A 25000-nucleotide genomic window follows, 5' to 3' on the forward strand; every position below is an offset into this window, starting at 1 on the left:
CTTATGGTTCACCAAAGAACTCACACGGGGGATAAACCTTTCTCATGTTCAGAGTGTGGGAAGTGTTTTTATTTTAAATACTTACTTCATGAACATAGTAGAGCACACACAGGTGAGAAACCGTTTTCCTGTTCAGAATGTGGGAAATGTTTTACATGGAGAACCAGGCTTATCGTACACCAGAGAACTCACACAGGGGAAAAGCCCTATTCATGTTCGGAGTGCGGAAAGTGCTTTTATTTTCGATATTTACTTATTGAACACCATAGAGCTCACACAGGAGAGAAGCCATTTTCATGTTCGGAATGTGGAAAATGTTTTTCACAGAAAGAATGTCTTATCTCTCACCTGAGGACTCACACTGGCGAGAAGCCATATTCATGTTCGGAATGTGGAAAGCGTTTTTCCTCCAAACATTTACTGACTGTTCACCATAGAGCTCACACAGGAGAGAAGCCCTATTTGTGTACGGAATGCGGGAAGGGTTTTGCTAAAAGGGCCTATCTTGCTATGCATCAGACGACTCACACCGAAGTGAAGCCGTTTTCTTGTTCCAAATGCAGGAAATGTTTTAGCCGGAAATCGACTCTTCTAACGCATGAAAAAACTCATATACGGGAGAAGGTTTATTCGTGTTTGGAATGTGGGAAATGTTTTACAGAGAGAGGAAATCTGGTGGCACATCAGGCGGTTCACACTGGCAATCTTCCGTATTCCTGTTCCGAGTGCGGGAAAGGTTTTACCAATAAATCAAATCTGACGGCGCATAATCGAGTCCACACTGGAGTGAAGCCATATTCTTGCTCTGAATGTGGGAAATATTTTACTAGAAGGTCATCTCTGCTCAGACATGGAAAAGTTCACACAGGAGAGAAACCACATTCATGTCCCGATTGTGGTAAACACTTTGCTGAAAAGTCGTGGCTGACTAGACACCAGAGATCTCACACGGGGGAGACCCCATTTTCTTGTTCCAATTGTGGAGAATGTTTTTCGTGGAAGTCATCTCTCATCAGACATGAGAGAGTTCATGAAGGGGAAAAGCCCAGCTCGTAATGTGAATATGCAAAAAGAATCTATGTATCTGCTGTCACGTAACGCAGGGGACTCAAGCCCACAGGCTGCATGCAGTTGGCTCAAGAGGGCTATGCATGCAGCCCAACACAAAATTGTAAACTTGCAGCTATGTCTGGAGGGATGTCGGTTCATGTCTGGAGGGATGCAGTGTTTGGCATTGCACCCGCTGTGCCCCCCCCCCTCAGATTTCACTTGCACCCAGCACCCTCCAACACTGCGCCTAGCTGTCTCCTATCGCTGCACTATACCCACACAGCACATAGTGAAAATTTCTGCCCATCAGCTATCAGCCCTTATTTACGCTTTCCAAATTTGAATCGTAGGCAGAATCGCTGTGAGTGTTTGGTTGTCATTCATTCTTAATGGCACCTGAAATGGTGTGATTTTGCCGCATGACAGAATCATGTGGCAGTCGCAGCAAAACGCATCACAAAGTTTGTCACCCAAAAAAAGCAGGAGCTTTGTTTGGTCAACAGCTTTGCGTGATGAAACTTGTGTTGATTGACACCACGTTTGAGATGCCATTAAGAATGAATGACACCTAAACACTTGTGGTGTGTTTTGCCACAATTGCAGTGCACCAATTCAAAATTGCAAAGTGTGAATGGGGCCTTATTGTTTAATCGTTTTTATGTGCGGCCCAAGACAATTCTTCTACCGATGTGGCCCAGTAGAGTCAAAAGGTTGGACACTTCCAATTTAAAGTATTTCTAACCTTCCACCCAAGGGTAAAGCTAATGTACGTGCTTAAAAAAATAAGTATCAAAGTATTTGGAATGGAACCCCTCTAGCTAATCACCCAGATAATAAAAAAATAAATAAAATCTAAATGCTCCAATTACATCTTTAAATCCATGTTCGTGTGACTCAAGTCCCAAGTCTTCTTGCCTTACTGCAAAAAGAGAGAGTACTTATGTTGCTGCCTGGGGAGGTGTGCACTTTCTCATTGGGTCAATAAGTAGGGTCCACACAAGGTCCTTAATACTTCAGTGGGGATGTGGTGACATCATGTCGAGAAGCATCGACAGGTCTGGAGGAGTTGTGGAAGGCCGTACGAAGGCAGATTTGGGTGAGCTAAAGGGGGCTTTGGATGTGTTTTTTTTTCTATTTTATGTGAATTGGTGAGGGGGAATAGGGAGATTTATTTTTTTCCTGACTCTTGGAGGGCTTTTAATTAAAATGATGAGCTAAACATAAATTTTTTGAAAAAGGTAAATTTCACGTATTAGCTCTTATTACTAAAAACCACATAGATCATCCAATTCACTGGTCTTTTCAATGGGGATTTGGCATGTGTTGATTTAGAAGTTAAATGTATGTTAGGACTTAAATATTTGTTACACTACATCAATAATAAACTTGTGTGCAAAAGACTTTATATATATATATATATATATATATATATATATATATATATATATATATATATACACACACACATATAAACACTTTGGAAATAAAATACACTGAAACAAACCAAGCTGTGTCGGTGGTTATTGTATACATCATATAGACCGCATATATCAATTTGATAATGGACTGTATTCTTCCTTACTTTGAATGAGTAAGGCTGGATTCACATATATGCAAATTGGATGCATTTTTAACTGCATCCAATTTGCATAACATGTGAATGTGACCAGCTCTCAATGGAGCCAGTTCACACATGCCCAGGGCACGCATGGTGCAGATTTGAAAAGGGTCCTGTGCATTTTTTGGGTCCCGTTCAGGTGCGAATTCAGGCAAATATTTGCACCTGACCCAGTAAACAGAAACACACCGGACTCTGGACTGCAAACCACAGCCGGACATGTTTGAACCCAGCCTGAGGAAACACATAACGTGTATTGAAAAACAGAGATAAGAAGGTTGTACCCAATGTACAGTAAATAGGATTGCACAAGTGTGAAGTCCATCAGATGGAGCTGATTACTGGGACCTTCTGGTAGGCGCCCACTAGTGGACACTGGAACTACAAACTTCCCCTCTGGGAAGAACAGTGCCACCAACAGGTGATCCAGGTCCTGACAGCACATGAAGTGACCCGTCTGTTGGTTCAGAACCAACCACTGACCTCAATCCTTAACAAGTCCACAATCAAAAATGATTATAAGGTAAATACAGTGGTCCTCAACCTGTAGCCCACGGGCCAAATGTGGCCTTTCAAGGGCAATATTACTCCCACTGACATCAGCAATGAGGCATAATTCCATACATTAACACCAATGATGGGGCATAATTCCTTCCAATGATGCCAGTTTCTACTCGCTGACACCAGCAATGGCCACAATTCTTCCTAATAGCACCATTTATGGGGCATTATTCCTTCCACTGATAACAACAATTGGACATTATTCCTGCCACTAATACTAATAATTGGGCACTATTTCCTCCACTGACACCACAGTGGGTATATTCATTTTCCTCCCACTGACCACAGGCACTAGGAATTTTTAGGATCACGTGGCACAGGTTTTTATTTTTTACCTTAAAGCGGTAGTAAATCGCTGTTTGTTTTTTTATTTTTATTGTTATTTATTTTTTTGGAGTTTGCAAGATAAAGCCATAATGTGCTAGGATGCATTGTATACTATTGAAAAAAATCAATTGGCGCAAACAATCACTATAGTATTAGGAAATAAACTATTGCCAGCTGAACACTAGGGGGGCTTTTCACATAGCCCAGTATCAACATATATAATCACGTGCAGCGCAAACATGGAAAATAAATGATAACCGCTCGATTAAAATATACAATATATACATAAATATCCTCCACATTAATTCATAATATTAGGCTCGTTACACACCGGGCTTAAAAAAAAAAATTTTTTGTTCTCTTGGGAGTAAAAAACGCTCATAGAGAGAGCATTTTTTGTACAAAATTTAGGAGAGTTTTACGTCTTTTCTGCTTCCAAACTCCAATCAGAAATGTCTCCTCTCTGAGTATCGAAGAGACATTGCTGGAAGTGGCATTAGAGGAGAATCGTGAATTATTGTGGAGACATTTTATGTCTATTGTGTATTTTAATTGAGTGGTCATCATTTATTTTCCAGGTTTGCGCTGCACTTATTTTGATTACCGTATATACTCGAGTATAGGCCGACCCGAATATAAGCCGAGGCCCCCAATTTACCCCCAAAAAAACTGGCAAACTTATTGACTCGTGTATAAGCCGAGGGTGAGACATGCCTGTCCATCCCTGTGTGTGTGTCCGTCCATCCCTGTGTGTCCGTCCATCCCTGTGTGTCCGTCCATCCCTGTGTGTCCGTCCATCCATCCCTGTGTGTGTGTGTGTCCATCCATCCATCCATCCCTGTGTGTGTGTGTGTCCATCCATCCATCCATCCCTGTGTGTGTGTGTGTCCATCCATCCATCCATCCCTGTGTGTGTGTGTCTCCATCCATCCATCCATCCATCCCTGTGTGTGTGTGTCTCCATCCATCCATCCCTGTGTGTGTGTGTCTCCATCCATCCATCCCTGTGTGTGTGTGTATCCATCCATCCCTGTGTGTGTGTCTCCATCCATCCATCCCTGTGTGTGTGTGTCCGTGTGTGTGTGTGTGTGTGTGTGTGTGTCCAGCCTACCTGTGTCCCGAGCCTCCGTCCCGTGCCTTGCCTCCTTGCCTCCGTCCCGTGCCGTGCCTTGCCTCCTTGCCTCCGTCCCGTGCCGTGCCTTGCCTCCTTGCCTCCGTCCCGTGTCGTGCCTTGCCTCCGTCCCGTCCCGTGCCGTGCCTTGCCTTGCCTCCGTCCCGTGCCTTGCCAGGATCGCCGCTCTTCGTCGGCGCCTCGGCGGCCATTCTAAAATTCAAAAGCCGCGCCTCCGCCTTCGCCTGTGATAGGCGGAAAACTGAATTTCACAGCAGCCTGTGTTCCGCCTATCACGGACATCGTCTCATCCTCGTCCGTAGTACGAGGATGAGCGGATGTCCGTGATAGGCGGAACACTGACTGCTGGGAAATTCAGTGTTCCGCCTATCACAGGCGGAGGCGGAGGCGCGGCTTTTGAATTTTAGAATGTCCGCTGTCTGTCTGCTCGACACGCTGATCGAGCAGGCAGACAGCGATGACTCGAGTATAAGCCGAGGGGGCACTTTCAGCCTCAAAAAAGAGGCTGAAAATCTCGGCTTATACTCGAGTATATACGGTATATATGCATCGCATCATATATATCGCATCGCTGATTTTGATTATATATGCATCGCATACTGGCACATTATGTGAAACTTACCTTAGAATGAAGCCTCACCGCTGACAAGGCTTCTATCTTCACCTGGTCTTTCTTTCGGGCTTGCGTACTCTGGCTGTGTGAATTGTCAGAGCCGCGATCGCATCACTCCCATGCATGCACACGGAGGCTGCCATTTACGGCACAGGACTATGAAGGAATGGCCTGGGTGCCCGTTCCTTTAGAGCGCATGCTCCAGTGACATCACCAGCTGCATGTACAGTAAATATCTCCAAAACGGTGCAAGTTTAGGAGATATTTACAGTACCTATGGGTACAAATTATGCATAGGAGTTTACACCCACTTTAAAGCGGTTGTATGCCCCGCTTTGTAATTTTTACCTACAGGTAAGCCTATAATAAGTGCAAAAATAAACAATGTGTGATACTGGGCTGTCCCTGTCTTACTCTGAAGTGGCACTAAAAAACAAATACGTAAATCCGCTGCAACTAAAAAATGTGAGACGCACACACTGGGGGTTGTTTACGGCAAATCCCCTTTGCACTGCAAGTGCACTTGAAAGTGCGCTTTCAATTGCAGTCGCTCTGAACCTAAGGGGTAGATCTGAAATTAGTGGAAGCTCTGCTGATTTTTTCATCCAATCACGTGGAAGATAAAATGCTGTTTTTTATTTTCCTTGCATGTCCCCCTCGGATCTACAGCGACTTTCAGTGCACTTCCAAGTGCATTGCAGTGCAAAGTGGATTTTCCTTTAGTAAATAACCCCCACTGTACAAAACTGGAAAAAGGTTTTAGCTGCGCTGAAAAAAAAAAAAAAAATTGATGACAAATGACTAGACTGAAAAAAAGTACAAATAATTCAATCATTAAAATTAAAATTGATAATATAATGACAAAACCTGTGAAAAAAGGAAGTAAACAATGATGTCCAAAAAGTCCAATAATTTCCAACTGTGTTTAGTATTCCTCTGGAATCATCACTTATTTTTTCAGCGCAGCTAAACCTTTTTCCAAGCCTATAATAAGGCTTACTTATAGCTAAAAGAAAAAAAGTGCAGCACTTAATCAATAAATATTACTGTGACTATTGAACAAAAAAAGTGCCAAAAAACCTGTGAAAGTAACTGCACAAATACTAATCAAAAATAAAAAATGATATATTCAAGTGTCCATATATTTTGCTAAAAAAAAATTGCAAAAAAAATAATTACAAAAAAAATATGTAAATTGTCCAGTGTATGTGTAGTGATAGTTGAAACTTGAGTTGTAATGCGATCACATATGCGCAATAGGTGTGAGCGTTTGTTTCGTCAAAGGTCTGACGTCATCAGGGGTACGCCCACACCACTGCGCCAGATCTTTTTGTAGTCTACTGGCAAGGAAAGGAGACCAGCCATAGGTTAAAACGAACGCCCTATCAAGGGCTCAATACAATTACCCCGGAAGAGCTAAACACTCAAAGGAAGTGGTGTGGGCATACCCCTGATGACGTCAGACCTTTGACAAAACGTCCGTCGGGTAGCTACTCTCACACCTATTGCGCATATGCATTACAAACTCTTGTTGAGGAGTTTTTTATTTTATTTTGCTAGCAATTTTGGTTTGTTTTTAAACGGCACTTGTATATTTTTCCTGTGACTCGGTGGAGTCGTTTTATGTGTGCTTGAGCATTTGGCTCTAATAAATTTTTCGTTGAAACCATATCACACGATTTGGCGCACTTTTGTTTTTTCATGGTGATACTTCGTTTGGAGGCTTGCTGAGAGCAGTCATGTGAATCTGAAGATTGTGTAACAACTGACCGGATCGGGACAATCTCTGGCATCCGAATATCTAGACGTCTATGGTGAGATCTAAGATCCAATTCGCGCAGTTTGACCTCCCCTAGCAGGGGGGTCACTGGGGATCAGGTAAGCCTCCATCTATAAGTGGTGTTTAGAGGTGATGGGTCCACGTGGTCAAATATATTTTAATTGAACGATCAAGTTTCAGCTATCACTACACATACACTGGACAATTTACATATATTTTTTTGCAATATATATGGACACTTGAATATATAATTTTTTATGTTTGATTAGTATTTGTGCAGTTACTTTCACAGTTTTTTGGCACTGTTTTTGCTCTTTTTTTGTTCAATGGTCACAGTAATATTTATTGATTAAGCACTGCACTTTTTTTCTTTTATTTTTTTGTGCCTAGTATCTTGGTTATGGTGTTCAGCTGCTGATTTCTTTATTGTTTTTTACTAAGCGCAGAATTTTTTCTATTTATTTGTTACTTATAGGTAAAATGAATATCTCCTAAATGTATACCGTTTAGGAGATATTCATCCTGCATGCAGCCGCTGACGTCAGCAGCGCATGCGCTCGGAAGGTCCGGCGTATCGTGCTGGAACTTCAGACCTTCTTTCTGGACTCAAGGGCTTGCATACAGGAGTAACATCAGTACGGTCCTGGCCACTTACAGTCCCGGAGCGCGCGAACCCGGAAGAAACGCAGGGGGGAGTGTCAGGCCCCTCAGCGGTGACCGAGTGCCGTTGCAGGGGTTTCATTCTAAGGTAAGTATTTTATAATGTGCTAGCATGCGATGTTTTCAGTATGGAGGATGTTTTTTAGTATGCAGGGTTTTTCTTTTTTTTTTGGGGGGGGGGGGGGGGTGGTTCCCTCAGGGTTGACTACCATTTTAAGCCTTTAGAACCATTTTAAGGAATTTTGGATTGTGGTGGTTCAAGGGCGTTCAGCCATAAAAGGCTGGTTGTAGACCTATGGGGTGACATGGAGTGTGCACCAGAAAAGAAGGGGGGGGGGGCAGGAAAGCCCTTACTCAAAATAAGATCATTATCTCATTAAAAAAAAAAAGATGGTAAAAATCTTCCATTTACACAAGTGGAGAATAACTTGTTTACATGCAGGATGGCGAAGGTCGTTCTCAACGGCACAGGGGCCCCAATCCTGGATCCTAAGCAGGTGCTAAATCGGACAAGTAGAAAGACGAATAAAAATCCTGTCAACGGTCCAATCAGCAGAGGCACCTGTCATTGTGTGTTTAAGAATATATTGGAGTCATGTTGATCGATCGAACATCAAATAGCTTTATTATACTAAAAAACATGTTTTGTGGCTTTAAACTGCCACCTCCTCAGTTCAAGGTGATAGTGTGAGGATTAATCCTCCCTGGTGTGTCTGTTGGCACTGCAGGGTGAGTAGGTACCGGGGATGATTAAACATCAGTGTAGTACAGGGATATGCAATTAGCGGACATCCAGCTGTTGCAGAACTACAATTCCCATGAGGCATAGCAAGACTCTTAGAGCCGCCAGCATGACAGCCAGAGGCAGAGGCATGATGGGACTTGTAGTTTAGGAACAGCTGGAGGTCCGCTAATTGCATATCCCTGGTGTAGCACCTCAAACTGAGGAAGGGGGCATTTAAGGACTAAATCAAACCAGCTGCTGTTACAACGCAGCGACTAGTGTGCGGTGCGGTCCCGCTGGGTAGCCGCAGTGCTGATGTGCCGATCTCGGTGCATCGCACTGTTCACTTTTTTTTAATGAACTTTACTTGAAATGTCACAGAGAGTCCAGTTCAGTTGGCCACCACTTGGTGTGATCGCCTCGCACAGTGCTGCACTGAAAAAAAAACGACTGCATGCATATGCATTGAGCTATTTTCCAAAGAAGAATGGGTAAAAATGTCACTCTCTATGTAGATGGGCAAAGTTGGTAGAGACATCCCCCCCAAAAAAAGACTCGTAGCTGCGATTGCAGCGAAAGGTGGTTCCACAAAGTATTGACTCAGGGAAGCTGAATACAAATGCACACCACACTTTTCACATATTTATTTGTTAATGTAGCAAGGGCCTCCTTCAGTCTAATGAGGACCTCCAGGACCCGATAGCTCACATTCTTCTGTATATGGTGGTTTGTGAGGCATGGTGGGTGCAAGGTGGCTAAATTTATTGGGTGCAAGACACTACTTGAATGCAAAAGAGAGTTTATTGCTCTTAACAAACTTTTTGGGGAAAGAGGGTTAGGGCCAGGACACCCTTAGGTAGTTGCAAGTTCAATTGGCAGACTCCAAGACTTCAATAGGAGGACAGCCATGCCGGGAAAGGCATCCAGCAAGACACCACATCTGCATGTGGAGGAATGCTGTCTCCTATGGCAACAGTCTTTAACAGTTCCTAACACAAAGTGTAACAGTTCTTTTCACTTCCACTACAATCTCTCCTTGTAGTTTTTCAGCCCACTGAGCTCCCAGTCACTTACTAGACTAGATGATTCACTGACACTGAATCCCCTAAAGGGGTTGTAAACCCTTGTGTTTTTTCACCTTAATGCATCCTATGCATTAAAATGAAAAAACTTTTGACACTAACAGGCCCCCTTCTCTGCTGAGTCCCTAGCTTGGTACTCAAAATACCTCTCAAGCTTCACCCCAGCTAGCCTGCTCGGTCCCTGGCTTGACACACATGGCTGCTCTGTAAGCATCACCTCCGCTGGCTGGGTCCCTGGCTTGATACCCACTGAAGCTTCCTGATTCTTCACCGTCCCAGGTTGGTGAGAAATCTGCTCCTGTACTTGCTTCAGTTACTCACTGTGGTCCCTCGTAACAAGGTGGTTGGACCCTTCGTGGCGACAGATTCCCTTCTACCTCCGACCATGACAGGTTCTCCGGCTGGCAGGACCGGCACTTTTGTTTGGACTGCAAGACGCAGACCCAACCCTGCGCTGCTCTCTTGCTTCTGGATAGGCCCTCAGACAGCCTAGTAGCCAGATGTGCCTGGAGTAGGGCCAATCTCTGGCCTAGCAGCCTGGGCAATACAACACACCTCCACCTACAAAGCCGTCCAGGTGGCACAGAACATAGATCACTTGACGCCACCCAAATATATAGGCTCTCCCAGCAGGCCAAGGGATTGAAGAAAACCCCTTCCCTTTGGCTGAGATACTCCATATACCCATAACCTGACCTTGTGTTGCCATTCTCATATCTAGTACCACCAAGTACCCAGCAACGTAGTGATAGAAGAGAAAAGTGCAACAAGGCCAAACATAAGGAGAAATCAATTGATCTCTAACAAGCAACCAGGATAATTATTCCTGGAAAGTAAACTTGTGAGGAGCAACCCTGCCTAAACTCAGGGGTACTACATCAAAACTTTTGAATACCAAGTCTGCTGCCTCCATTTTTACAATGGAAATTTTGCATATACTCTAGAATGTTATGGAGGGTGATCAGATGAATTGCATCTAATTGCAAAGTCCCTCCCTGCATGAAAATTAACTTAATCCCAAAAAGAACATTTCCATTGCACTTGTGAAGAAGGCTTCAAGGCACCCAAGAAAGTCCAGCAAGGGCCAGGACTGTCTCCTACAGTGAATTTAGGTGCAGGGTCGGGGCACCACCAGTGCAGAGCTTGCTCAGGAATGGCAGCAGGCACGTGTGAAGACATCGGCACACAAAGTGAGGAGAAGACTTTTGGTGGATGGCCTGGTGTAAAGAAGGGCAGCAAAGAAGCCACTTCTCTCCAGGAAAAAGATCAGGGACAGATTGATATTCTGTAAAAGCTACAGGGATTGGACTTCTAAGGACTGGGGTAAAGTAATTTTCTCTGATGAATCCTCTTTCCAATTGTTTGGGGAGTCTGGAAAAAAAACTTGTCCGGAGAAGAAAAGGGGAGAACTACCATCAGTCCTGTGTCATTCCAACAGTAAAGCATCCCATTCATGTGTGGGGTTGCTTCTCAGTCAAGGGTTCACTCACAATTGTGCCCAAGAACACAGCCATGAATAAAGAATGGTACAAAAACATCCTTTGAGAGCAACTTTTCCCAAACCAAGAAAAGTTTGGTGAGGAACAATGCCTTTTCCAGCATGATGGGGCACCACACCATAAGGAAAAAGTGCTAAATAAATGGCTTGGGGAACAAAACATTAACATTTTGGGTCCATGGCCAGGAAATTTCCCAGACCTTAATCCCATTGAGAAGTTGTGGCCAATCCTCGAAAGGTGAGTGAACAGAAAAACCCCCCACAAATTTTGACAAACTTCAAGCACTGATTATGCAAGAATGGGCTGCCATCAGTCAAGATGTGGCCCAGAAGTTGATTGACAGCATGCCAGGGCAAAATACAGAGGTCTTGAAAAAGAAGGGTCAACACTGCAAATATTGACTACATAAACTTAAAGGGTTCGCAAACCCTTGTTTTTTTTTTAAAATAACAAACATGGTATACTTACCTCCACTGTGCAGTTCGTTTTGCACAGAGTGGCCCCGATCTACCAATTCTGGGGTTCCCCTGGTGGTGCTGGTAGCTCCTCCGCACATCAGGGGTCCACGTTGGAGAAGCACTCTCCTTGGTGGACACTCATACAGATGCGCTCCCGAGTCCTTTACATGTATTCACACACGAAGCAGGACTAGGCCCCGGCGCCCCTGTCATTGGATCGATTGAAAGCAAAAAAGCCTTCAAGACATATGAAACGCTTGTAATTATACTTCTGTATACCATAATAACATCTGACAAAAAGATCTAAAAACACTGACGCGGCAGACTTTGTGAAAATTTATATTTGTGTCATTCTTAAAACTTTCATCCACGGTTGTACATAGGTCAAGAAAGTACAATAAAACGGGTTTGAGTTGGGCGTTTGTACGTGGTAGACCTTCAAGTTTTCCCATCACTGTGATTGAAAATGAACATTGATTTGACCCCACATGTAGCAAGAAGACCGCTGCTCACAGGTGAGTTAAACAGACCATAATCCTCGAAGCATGCTGCCAACGGTGGGGTGCACGCCATGCCACTGCCATGCAGAGAACACGTGAAACAAAAAGACAATTGGATGCACTCCCACAAAATGCAATATCAGCTTTATTGTGTCACAAATCGTTAAAAACAACCAAATACAAGCAGGGGAGAAAAAAAAAAGGTTGACGCGTTTCACAAGAGATTCGTGCTTTGTCAAAATCCCATGGAAGTGCAACCGCTGTCTCAATAAATATTATATATATATATATAGGAGCGACTCGAGTCGCTCCGACTTAGAAAAAAGGTTCCTGTACTACTTTTGCGGCGACCTCGGGCGACTTGCATTGACTTCTATACAGAAGTTGTTTTGCAAGTCGCCGCTGAGGTCGCGGCAAGTCGTGCCGCGTACGGTGTGAACCGAGCCTAAATCTGTGTTTAACTCTATATATCATATATATATATATATATATATATATGATATATAGAGTTAAACACAGATTTAGGCTCGGTTCACACCGTACGCGGCACGACTTGCCGCGCCGCGACCTGCCGCGACCTCAGCGGCGACTTGCAAAACAACTTCTGTATAGAAGTCAATGCAAGTCGCCCGAGGTCGCCGCAAAAGTAGTACAGGAACCTTTTTTCTAAGTCGAAGCGACTCGAGTCGCTCCTATTAGAACGGTTCCGTAGTACAGAACGGGGGCGACTTGTCAGGTGGCAAAGTCGCCTGGACAAGTCGCCCCTGTGTGAACCGAGCCTTAAAGCATTTTGGCAGCCACTCCAACCAGTCATGATCTTCCTGTATTGCCTAGAGAAGCACAGAGACTCAATAATAAAATCTAATATAAGGTTTGTAACAAAATCGAAAATATATTTTTTCTAAATTTTATTGGCCTATTGATGTCACACAAGAGAGAAATCAGGGAAGACAAAATATAAGCAGAATAAACTTCATGTTTAATTGCATTTTTTTATTCAAGGTAAAGACAGACAAAAAAAGATTCCATATTATAACACAGAAACTGGAAGCTGGCACATTCAAACAATACTGATAGTAGAAAAATACAGCTGAGAGCATAGGGGTGCACCCCAAAGCTCAAACACACGTGTGTGTGTGTGTGTGTGTGTGTGTGTGTGTGTGTGTGTATATATACAGTATCTCACAAAACGGAGTACACCCCTCACATTTTTGTAAATATTTTATTATATCTTTTCATGTGACAACACTGAAGAAATGACACTTGTCTACAATGTAAAGTAGTGAGTGTACAGCTTGTATAACAGTGCACATTTGCTGTCCCTCAAAATAACTCAACACACAGCCATTATTGTCTAAACCGCTGGCCACCAAAGTGAGTACACTCCTAAGTGAAAATGTCCAAATTGGGCCCAATTAGCCATTTTTCTCTCCGGTGTCATGTGACTTATTAGTGTTACAAGGTCTCAGGTGTGAATGGGGAGCAGGTGTGTTAAATGTGGTGTTATCGCTCTCACTCTCTCATACTGGTCAATGGAAGTTCAACATGGCACCTCATGGCAAAGAACTCTCGGAGGATCTGAAAAAAAGAATTGTTGCTCTACATAAAGATGTCCTAGACTATAAGAAGATTGCCCAGACCATGAAACTGAGCTGCAGTACGGTGGCCAAGACCATGCAGCAGTTTAACAGGACAGGTTCCACTCAGAACAGGCCTCGCCATGGTTGACCAAAGAAGTTGAGTGCTTGTGCTCAGCGTCATATCCAGAGGTTGTCTTTGGGAAATAGACCCGAGTCCTGCCAGCATTGTTGCAGAGGTTGAAGGGGTGGGGGGTCAGCCTGTCAGTGCTCAGACCATACGCAGTACACTGCATCAAATTGGTCTGCGTGGCTGTTGCCCCAGAAGGAAGCCTCTTCTAAAGATGATGCACAAGAAAGCCTGCAAACAGTTTGCTGAAGACAAGCAGACTAAGGACATGGATTACTGGAACCATGTCCTGTGGTCTGAGGAGACCAAGATAAACTTATTTGGTTCAGATGGTGTCAAACGTGTGAGGTGGCTACCAGGTGAGGAGTACAAAGACAAGTGTGTCTTGCTTACAGTCATGCATGGTGGTGGGAGTGTCATGGTCAGTGCTGCCAGCACTGGAGAGCTACAGTTCATGAGAGAACCATGAATGCCAACATGTACTGTGATATACTGCCTTCGGAGACTGGGCAGAAGGGCAGTATTCCAACATTATAACGACCCCAACACACACCTCCAAGACAACAACTGCCTTGCTAAAGAAGCTGAGAGTAAAGGTGATGGACTGGCCAAGCATGTCTCCAGACCTAAACCCTATTGAGCATCTGTGGGGCATCCTCAAATGGAAGGTGGAGGAGCGCAAGGTCTCCAACATCCACCAGCTCTGTGATGTCATCATGGAGTAGTGGAAGAGGACTTCAGTAGTAACCTGTGAAGCTCTGGTGACCTCCATGCCCAAGAGGGTTAAGGCAGTGATGGAAAATAATGGTGGCCACAGAAAATATTGACACTTTGGGTCCAATTTGGACATTTTCACTTAGGGGTGTACTCAATTTTGTTGCCAGCGGTTTAGACATCAATGGCTGTGTGTTGAGTTATTTTGAGGGGACAGCAAATGTACACTGTTATATAAGCTGTACACTCACTACTTTACATTGTAGCAAAGTGTCATTTCTTCAGTGTTGTCACATGAAAAAATTGAATAAAATATTTACAAAAATGTGAGGGGTGTACTCACTCTAAGATATGATGTATGTATACATATATACACACACACATATATATTGTAAGGGATTAGCTGAGTAGCAGGGTGTGCAGGACCCACTGGATGGGTCACAGCACAGTGAAGTAGGCACTGACAGATAGGATCTTTGTGAAAACAAAACAGTGGTTTATTTCTGTGGTTACAAGTGCAGGTATCAAAAACAGCAAAAATAAAACAAAACATAAAATAAACCCATGCCACTTTGGGCGTCTAACTGCAAAATACAGGAACCAATCTACCTGGTCTGGAATAGCCTACCACTGCCCAAAAACCTGTCTGACACTCAGAAAAACAGAGTCTTTTAGTCATACAGACTAAAGCCTCGTACACACGATCGTATTGTTTGCCAACAGAGCGCCAGACTTTTGTCCGAAGGGCACGTGCCAGAAACTTTTCTTACATACTAACAGCACACAACTGTAGGCCAACAAACACGAACGTAGTGAAGTACTACCTGGAATTTCAGCTATTGAGCGCCACCACTTGGGCACCTTCTGCTAATGTTTGGTGAGCATTGATTCCGAGCATGTGTGTTTTGTACTTTGGACTTTTGTGTGATGATGAGATGAAAATCTGACAACAGATCGCTGTCCGCCAAAAATTTATTAGCCTGCCATCCAACATTTGTTGGCCGAAAGTTGGACAATTGTCTGATGAAGCGTACTAACAGTTGGATTTTAGTGAAACAGTTTGTGATCACACAATTCCCTGCCAAAAATCCGATTGTGTGTACAAGGCTGCTTTTCACACTGGGGCGGGCGTTGGTGGTAAAAACAAATCTTTTAATCTTGTGACAAAAGGTCCATTATAGCTAACTTGTAGTTGAACCAGTTCTAGGGACAAATTCTACCCACATCCTGAAAAATCTGCATAAAAACAAATAGAAAGGGAGAGAAATATCTCCCATATCAATAGTAGGACTTTAAAGGGTATAAGATTGTCATTGAGGTGAGCACGCAAAGTGTATAAGTTAAAAAGTATTTTTATTATACAAACATAATAAAATTAGAATAAAGAGATATAAAAGCAGATTGCAGTGTGTAATCAAAAACACAGAGCTATGGTTAACAATTGATACTTGTTTCCAGCAAATGCATTCATATGGTTCACTAATACAGAGTAATCCAACGGGTTTCGCAGAGCTTTATCTTCGCTTCGTCAGGGAAACTCGTTATGTATCAATTTATTGTTAGATTGAAAGAAAAACATCATTACAATCATAACACTCTATATATCTACATTTTAATTTTAATCCCAAAAAAAAAACATAATACAGAAAAAAAATTATAAACACATATTTTCGCTCCTCAAAATATGGCTGTATATTATCTCTATATATGCGAGAACCCAGGGCTATAGGCCAGTGATGGTGAACCTTGGCACCCCAGATGTTTTGGAACTACATTTCCCATGATGCTCATGCACTCTGCAGTGTAGTTGAGCAACATGGGAAATGTAGTTCCAAAACATCTGGAGTGCCAAGGTTCGCCATCCCAGCTATAGGCTGACCATATAATCCATGGTGTTAGTACCCAGCACCGGGTCTGACAAACACTGGATCACACAAGTGTGGAATCAGGCGGGTACGGCTACTACGCCCAAGCACTAATATATAAAAGACACGTGTCAAAAAAAAACAAAATGCGTCCACTGTAATGTTTCTGGACTCAATCAACATCAAGACATTCAAAACCATACCAGTAAGTGCCACCAGTAACATACATATATATCAACCTAATCGCCACCCCCCCTCCCCCAAAAAATACACACACTCACACACATCCAAATGACCCCCACCCGATACATATAAATTCCTCCCCCCCAACTTGTCCTCCCCATATCACACAGATCCATGCGTCAACACCTTCCAAAGGAAACATCCCACCACATACCCACATCTAAACAATATTACCCATACCCACATCTAATCAACCAAACACCTTTGGGATATGGGAGAGGGAAATGGTACTATTGGCTGTATGGTAGCGGGTCTGGTGGGAGTAGAAGTGTGGATTTGTGTGGAGTACTTTTGGTTAATTTCTCTCTCCCATATCCCTAGGGTATCTGTCTGGTTGATTAGATGTGGGTATGGTTGATATGGTTTAGATGTGGGTATGGTTGATACGGTTTAGATGTGGGTATAGGTGATATGGTTTAGATGTGGGTATAGGTGATATGGTTTAGATGTGGGTATGGGTGATATGGTTTAGATGTGGGTATGGTTGATATGGTTTAGATGTGGGTATAGTTGATATGGTTTAGATGTGGGTATAGGTGATATGGTTTAGATGTGGGTATGGGTGATATGGTTTAGATGTGGGTATGGGTGATATTGTTTAGATGTGGGTATAGGTGATATGGTTTAGACGTGGGTATGGGTGATATGGTTTAGATGTGGGTATCGGTGATATGGTTTAGATGTGGGTATAGGTGATATGGTTTAGATGTGGGTATGGGTGATATGGTTTAGATGTGGGTATGGGTGATATGGTTTAGATGTGGGTATGGGTGATATTGTTTAGATGTGGGTATCGGTGATATGGTTTAGATGTGGGTATGGGTGATATGGTTTAGATGTGGGTATCGGTGATATGGTTTAGATGTGGGTATAGGTGATATGGTTTAGATGTGGGTATGGGTGATATGGTTTAGATGTGGGTATGGGTGATATGGTTTAGATGTGGGTATGGGTGATATTGTTTAGATGTGGGTATGGGTGTTTTTGTTTAGATGTGGGTATGGGTGATATTGTTTAGATGTGGGTATGGGTGTTTTTGTTTAGATGTGGGTATGGGTGATATGGTTTAGATGTGGGTATGGGTGATATGGTTTAGATGTGGGTATGGGTGATATGGTTTAGATGTGGATGAGTGAACCATATGAATGCATTTGCTGGAAACAAGTATCAATTGTTAACTATAGCTCTGTGTTTTTTATTACACACTGCAATCTTTTATATCTCTTTATGCTAATTTTATTATGTTTGTACAATAAAAATACTTTTTAACTCATACATTTTGCATGCTCACCTCAGGTGACAATATTATACCCTTTAACCACTTCAGCCCCGGAAGATTTGGCTGCTGAATGACCAGGCCATTTTTTGTGATTTGGCACTTAGTCGCTTTAACTGACAATTGCGCAGTCGTGCGACGCTGCACCCAAACATAATAGATGTCCTTTTTTTCCCCACAAATAGAGCTTTCTTTTGGTGGTATTTAGTGGTATTTGATCGCCTCTGTGGTTTTTATTTTTTGTGCTATATACAAAAAAAAATTGAAAAAAAAAAACACAATATTTTGTACTTTATTCTATAATAAATATCCCCATTTCTTTAAAAAAAGCTATTTTTTTTTCAGTTTAGGTCGATATGTATTCTTCTACATATTTTTGGTAAAAAAAAAACGCAATAAGCGTATATTGATTGGTTTGTGCAAAAGTTATAGCAGTTACAGAATAGGGGATAGATTTATAGAATTTTTTTTTTTTTTTTTTTTTACTAGTAATATTGGCAATCTGCAATTTTTAATCAGGACTGCGACATTATGGCAGACACATCGCACACTTTTTTGGGACCATTGACAATTATACGGCGATCATTGCTATAAAAATGCGCTGATTACTGTATAAATGTCACTGGCAGGGAAGGGGGCGATCAAGGGGTTAACTGTGTTCCCTGCTACGTGTTTCTAACTGAAAGGGGGGGGACTGACTGGAGGAAGTGACAGATCGTGGTTCCTAGCTAATAGGAACACACAATCTGTCTCACCTCACAGAGCAGAACAGGGATTTGTGTGTTTACACATACACACTTCCGTGTTCTGTCTCTCGTGCTCGCGATCATCAGCCATGAGCATCAGCATCCTCGCTGAGCGGCTGGCACGTGTGCGTGCCTGCTATCACGACCCGCAAGCCAACAAATAGCTATGGCGGTCCATGGGATCGTGCCAACCTGCCACAGTAAAATGACGGCGGCTGGTCGGCGAGAGGTTAAAGTCCTACTCTTGATATGGGAGATATTTCTCTCTCTTCCTATTCGTTTTTAAACGGTTCATCATAGCTACTCAAGGACAGTTCCACCTTGCCCATTCAGGGGAGCGGTTGGGTGGCAGTAAAAAACAGGTGGCTGAGCCAAGTTTTACCATCCCCCGAAAGCTGCAAAGGCAATGGAATGGGTTTTATACTTGCTGCAATCACAATTCTTGGCTCAGCACAGCAAGAATTAAATCCCCTTGTCCGTTTGAACATGACTCATTCAATTGAATGGGCCAGCACTGGGGGTACGGGCTGTTATAAATTAAAACAGGCAGTGAGAAGGTAACATAACGTCTCTTCACCGCCTGTTAACCGCCTACTGAAAAACAATCCACCGCATATTGCTCTTCAGTGGCAACGCTAATATAAATGAGGTCTGTCTGTGTCCCCCATGTGCCTGGCCAGACCATAGAGAATAACACTTGTAGGGCTGTGTTGTTTCCCCACTGGCGGGCCCTAATGCAAGCACAACCTATGACCTGCCCTTATGCCCTGTACACACGGTCTGACATTCCGACGACAAAATCCCTTGGATTTTTTCAGACGGATTTTGGCCCAAACTTGTCTTGCATACACACGGTCGCACAAAGTTGTCGGAAAATCCGATCGTTCAGAACGCGGTGACGTACAACACATACGTCGGGACTATAAAGAGTCCAGTAGCCAATAGCTTTCATCTCGTAATTTATTCTGAGCGTGCGCGGCACTTTGTGCGTCGGAATTGTCTACACACGATCGGAATTTAAAACAATCGGATTTTGTTGTCGGAAAATTTTAGATCAAGATCTCAAACTTTGTGTGTCGGAAATTCAGACGGAAAAAGTGAGATGGAGCCCACACATGAACGGAATTTCCAACAACACAGTCCGATAGCACATTTTCCGTTGGAAAGTCCGACCGTGTGTACAGGGCATTATAAAGTGCTTTTGTTTTTTACTCAAATGGCATGTCTCCCATCTATTCACAAGAAAGGCCATATCTCAAAGCACCACTTTCATGCAACTGAAATGGTATTATACTCCAGCGTCTCCTACCTTCCCCCCTAGACTTGTGCAGTTTGTTTCTTTATTCAGATGTTTTCAAATTTCCAAATTACAACAGTAATGAATTTAAACAAATCTGAAATAATGAAACAAAATTTCGGACGAAATTTGAACTAGAATAGCTTTTGAGTTCGAATCACTTTAGAATTTCCGAAGAGAATAAAATAGAATAGAAAATAAAAGAATATAATAGAAGAGAATAGAATAGATAATACAAGAATATAATATAATAGAGTAAAAGAAAACAGAATAGAAAATAAAAGAATAGAAAAAAATAGAATAGAAAAGAAAAAAAACAAATGAAATACTGTAGAACAGAAAATAACAGAATAGAATAAAAAATTGAATAAAATAGAAAGAATATAACCATCTTCTGAAATCTGAATTTCAAATAGAATAAATTTGAGTAAAATAGAAAAGAAAAGGATTAAAAAAGAATAGAATAGAAACAAATATAACTGGAAAAAGAATAGAATAAAATACTTTAGACAGAATATAACCTTCTTCTGAAATTCTAATTTCAAATAAAATAAATTCAAATTTGAATAGAATAGAAAACAAAAAAATTGAACAGAAAAAAAATAGACTAGCATAAACAATAGAAACAATATAACCATTTTCCGAAATTCAAATAGAATACATTTGAATAGAATAGAAAATAGTACAAAAGAATACAACAGAAAAAAAATGAATAGAATAAAAAAAAAGAATAGAAACAACATGACCATCTTTCAAAATTTAAATAGAATAAATTTGATTTGAATGCAAATTTGATTTGAATTAATTCAAACTTTCCGAATTCGAAAAATTTGAATTTGAAATAAACAAAACACATTTCGAAAACAAATTTATCGAAACAAATTTAAAATACTGAATCGAAACAAAACACATTTTTTCCTTCTGCACATGTCTACTTCCCTCCATTGTAACGCTGCAGCCTCTCTTCAGCCTTCAACAATTCTGGGAGGGTCAGGTGCCTGTTCTCCCTCCTGCACATCGTGGCCCCTCCTCCTGCACATTGTGGTCCCTCCTTCCTGCACATCGTCGCCCCTCCCTCCTGCACATAGTGGCTCCTCCTTCCTGCACATCGTGGCGCCTCCCTCATGCACATCGTGGCGCCTCCCTCATGCACATCGTGGCCCCTCCTCCTGCACATTGTGGTCCCTCCTTCCTGCACATCGTCGCCCCCTCCCTCCTGCACATAGTGGCTCCTCCTTCATGCATATCGTGGCCCCTCCCTCATGCACATCATGGTCCCTCCTTCCTGCACATCGTGGCCCCTCCCTCCTGCACATCGTGGCCCCTCCCTCCTGCACATCGTGGCCCCTCCCTCCTGCACATCGTGGCACCTCCTTCCTGCACATCGTGGCCCCTCCTTCCTGCACATCGTGGCCCCTCCTTCCTGCACATCGTGGCGCCTCCCTCATGCACATTGTGGTCCCTCCTCCTGCACATTGTGGTCCCTCCTTCCTGCACATCATCGCCCCTCCCTCCTGCACATTGTGGCTCCTCCTTCCTGCACATCGTAGCGCCTCCCTCATGCACATAGTGGCCCCTCCCTCATGCACATCGTGGCACCTCCTTCCTGCACATCGTGGCACCTCCTTCCTGCACATCGTGGCACCTCCTTCCTGCACATCGTGGCACCTCCTTCCTGCACATCGTGGCACCTCCTTCCTGCACATCGTGGCCCCTCCCTCCTGCACATCGTGGCCCCTCCCTCCTGCACATCGTGGCCCCTCCCTCCTGCACATCGTGGCCCCTCCCTTCTGCACATCGTGGCCCCTCCCTTCTGCACATTGTGGCTCCTCCTTCCTGCACATCGTAGCGCCTCCCTCATGCACATAGTGGCCCCTCCCTCATGCACATCATGGCCCCTCCCTTCTGCACATCGTGGCCCCTCCCTTCTGCACATCGTGGCCCCTCCCTCCTACACATCGTGGCCCCTCCCTCCTTCTGAGTCATTTAGTGATGTAGGGGTCAAAGGAAGGTAAAACCTGCAGCCTCAGGCACTGGGGGGTAAAACACCCAGCGTATATGAGGCCTAAACACACGTTTGCAAGTTCCTCTCCTGTCATTAGCTAAGCTGTTCTCTCTTGTGGATTCGACTACTATGTGAAGCCAGGTCTGACTTCCTTTTAAAACCTTTCCCACAGTCTGTACACGAGTATGGTAAGTCACCGGTGTGAATTTTTTGATGGGAAGTAAGATTTGATCTATCGGTAAAAGATTTCCCACATTCAGAACAGGAATACGGCTTTTCCCCCGTGTGAAGTCTTTCGTGTGTGATGAGCGAGGATCTCCGAGAAAAACTTTTACCGCACATGGAACAGAAAAACGGCTTGGTCCCCGTGTGGCCCGCCAGGTGTTTAGCGAGCGTTGATCTCGTCGTGAAGCATTTACCACATTCTGAGCATGAAAAGGGCTCCTCTCCTGTGTGAGCTCTATGGTGAACTGTGAGCGAGTGTTTAGAAGGAAAACACTCCCCGCATTCCGGACAGGAATATGGCTTCTCCCCGGTGTGAGTTCTCTGATGGGAGATAAGACGTTTCCTCTCGAAGAAACACTTTCCACATTCCAAGCATGAAAAAGGCTTCTCTCCTGTGTGAGCCCTATAGTGTTTAATGAGTAGATGTTTAAAAGAGAAACACTTCTCACACTCGGAACACGAATATGGTTTCTCACCTGTATGAGTCATCTCATGGTAGGCAAGACTTTTGCTCTGGGAAAAACACTTCCCGCACTCTGAACAGGAATACGGCTTAACCCCAGTGTGAGTCCTCTGATGTACAATGAGGTTGGGTCTCCACGTAAAACATTTTCCGCACTCTGAACACGAAAACGGCTTCTTTCCTGTATGACTCATCTGATGCAACACAAGATGGTCCCTTTGGGAAAAACACTTCCCGCACTCTGTGCATGAAAAAGGCTTCCCCCCTGAATGACTTATCTGATGAGAGAGAAGATGGTCACTCTGGGAAAAACCTTTCCCGCACTCAGTGCATGAAAATGGCTTCTCAGCTAAGTGAGTTCTCTGGTGTGAAAGCAGATGCTGTTTCTGAAAAAAACACTTCCCGCACTCCGAACACGTATACGGGTTTTCCCCGGTATGAACTTTTTCATGTCTGATAAGATACGATTTAACAAGAAAACTTTTACCACATTCGGAACAGGAAAATGGCTTCTCTCCAGAGTGAATTCTTTGATGTGATGCGAGATGCGACCTTTTTGCAAATGTTTTTCCGCATTCAGAACATAAATACGGTTTCACTCCTCTGTGAGTTCTCTGATGTTCGAGAAGACCGGATCTCAAGCTAAAACATTTACCGCATTCCAAACAGGAATATGGCTTCTCTCCTATGTGACCTCTCTGGTGTGAGATGGGGTCTGGTGGCTGGCGTGATTCACTACCCTCATTGTTCTCACTATCAATGGACTGATCCGTACTCCGAAATACAGGATGCAGGTTTGGGGCGATTGGATATTTGGATGGGATGTCATCATCTTCTATTTCATCACCTGGAGAGATATCATGGTTTTCTTCCATGTCGTACTTTCTGTATCGCCCATCTGGAGGAATTAGGGGATTGAGATAGATGAGACCAATAAGGCAAGACTCAGAGAAAGTATTAAAACAGCTTTTTAGAGACTCTAATGCTGTGTACACACAGGCGGAATGTCCGACAGAAAAAGTCAGATGGGAGCTTTTCATGTTATATTCCGATCGTGTGTGGGCCTCATCAGACTTTTTTTTTTTAAATTCTGACGGACCTAGAAATAGAACATGTTCTAAATATTTCCGACGGAACCAATTCCTGTGGGGAAAACCGCTCGTTTGTATGCTGTTCCGATGGAGCAAAAACGACGCATGTTCTGAAGCAAGTACAAGACGGAAGCTATTGGCTACTGGCTATTGAACTTCCATTTTCTAGTCCCGTCGTACGTGCTGTACGTTCCTGCGTTCTTGACGATCGGACTTTGGTGTGACAGTGTGTACGCAAAACCGTTTTAGCGGAATTCCGTTGGAAAAACCTTCAGAGTTTATTCAGACGGGAAAACCGGTCGTGTGTACAGGGCATAAGGGAGATTTAATTTACTAAAACTGTTGCACACAGAATCTGGTGCAGCTGTGCATGGTAGTCAATCAGCTTCTAACTTCAGCATCTTCAATTAAGCTTTGGCATAACAATCTGGAAGCTGATTGGTTGCTACGCAGAGCTGCACCAGATTTTGCACTCTCCAGCTTTAGTAAATCCCCCCCTCTGTCATTATGCTATTACCTAAAAACAAAGTGTTACCTCTTCTCTCACCTGTTCTGCCATTCTTCACCTTATTGGAAAAAATACCACTGCTACGGATTCAGGCTCAGTTCACACCTAAACCGGCCGCGCAGGAACAGGAACGCTGTGCATCCTCGTTCTCAGTTTCGGGGACGAATCAGGGCTGAATCTGGGCCTGAATTTGGTCCCGAAACAGAGCCAAAGACGCAGAGCATTTCTGTGCAGTGCGCTCCGCAGTGACCCCCTGGAATTGGCAAGGGTCTTCTTTCGCTGCATCTGTAGCTGTGCTGGCTCTCTGGCTTTGTGCGAGTCGGTTTCACAGCTGCTTCAGATCAGAGCTCTTTACTGCCACCTCTGGCTGCTGCCTGTATGTGCGCCCCTCGTGTTTGCTTTGCTGCCTGTTGTATTTTCACAGGGATGTGTGGAAACAGGATTTGGGAGAAGGAAGACCACCTTACAAGTGAGGGCTGTGAGAACAAGTAAAGAGAGGAGGCTGTTTGTGTATGGGGGGGGGGGGGGACAGAGCTGTGTGTGTGGGCCTGAAATATATACAGATGAGGGGGACAGCTGAGTGAATACAGGTATTATCAGTGAAGGGAGGTGCTAGATACTGTATAGGAAAGATCATATCATCTGTCCTGTCCTGTATACAGCCATATACACTCATCTTCCTTCCTGTATTCCCCCATCACTGACTGCAGATATACATCATCTGCCCTGTATATATAGCTGTATTCAGGACAGATTATGTATATCTGCACAGTGATGATGGAAGAAGGTCTCTATATACAAGAAGGAAGGTGGGTATATACAGGTAGCTGTATATACCCACCTTCCTTCCTGTATA

General features: G+C 43.5%; 2 protein-coding genes across 2 annotated transcripts in view; one reads left to right on the forward strand and one right to left on the reverse strand.

The window, feature by feature from the left end:
* Positions 1-3: 3 nt before the first annotated feature.
* Positions 4-2553, forward strand: LOC143986632 (uncharacterized). Its single transcript, XM_077485036.1, has one exon. It carries the CDS (start codon positions 4-6, stop codon positions 1054-1056), a length of 1053 nt encoding a protein of 350 aa, XP_077341162.1. The 3' UTR covers positions 1057-2553.
* A 12345-nt stretch (positions 2554-14898) lies between these two features.
* LOC143986639 (uncharacterized) overlaps positions 14899-25000 on the reverse strand; it is a 166591-nt gene continuing 156489 nt past the window's right edge. The window contains exon 17 of the mRNA XM_077485049.1: positions 14899-23443. Within this exon, the coding sequence (XP_077341175.1) occupies positions 21951-23443 (1493 nt within the window). The 3' untranslated portion in view covers positions 14899-21950. The remainder of the gene's footprint in view (positions 23444-25000) is intronic.

The sequence above is a fragment of the Lithobates pipiens genome, unplaced genomic scaffold (genome assembly GCF_037356315.1).
Source record: "Lithobates pipiens isolate NorthernLeopardFrog02 unplaced genomic scaffold, aLitPip1_a1.2 Scaffold_174, whole genome shotgun sequence".
In the NCBI taxonomy this organism is placed as follows: Eukaryota; Metazoa; Chordata; class Amphibia; order Anura; family Ranidae; genus Lithobates; species Lithobates pipiens.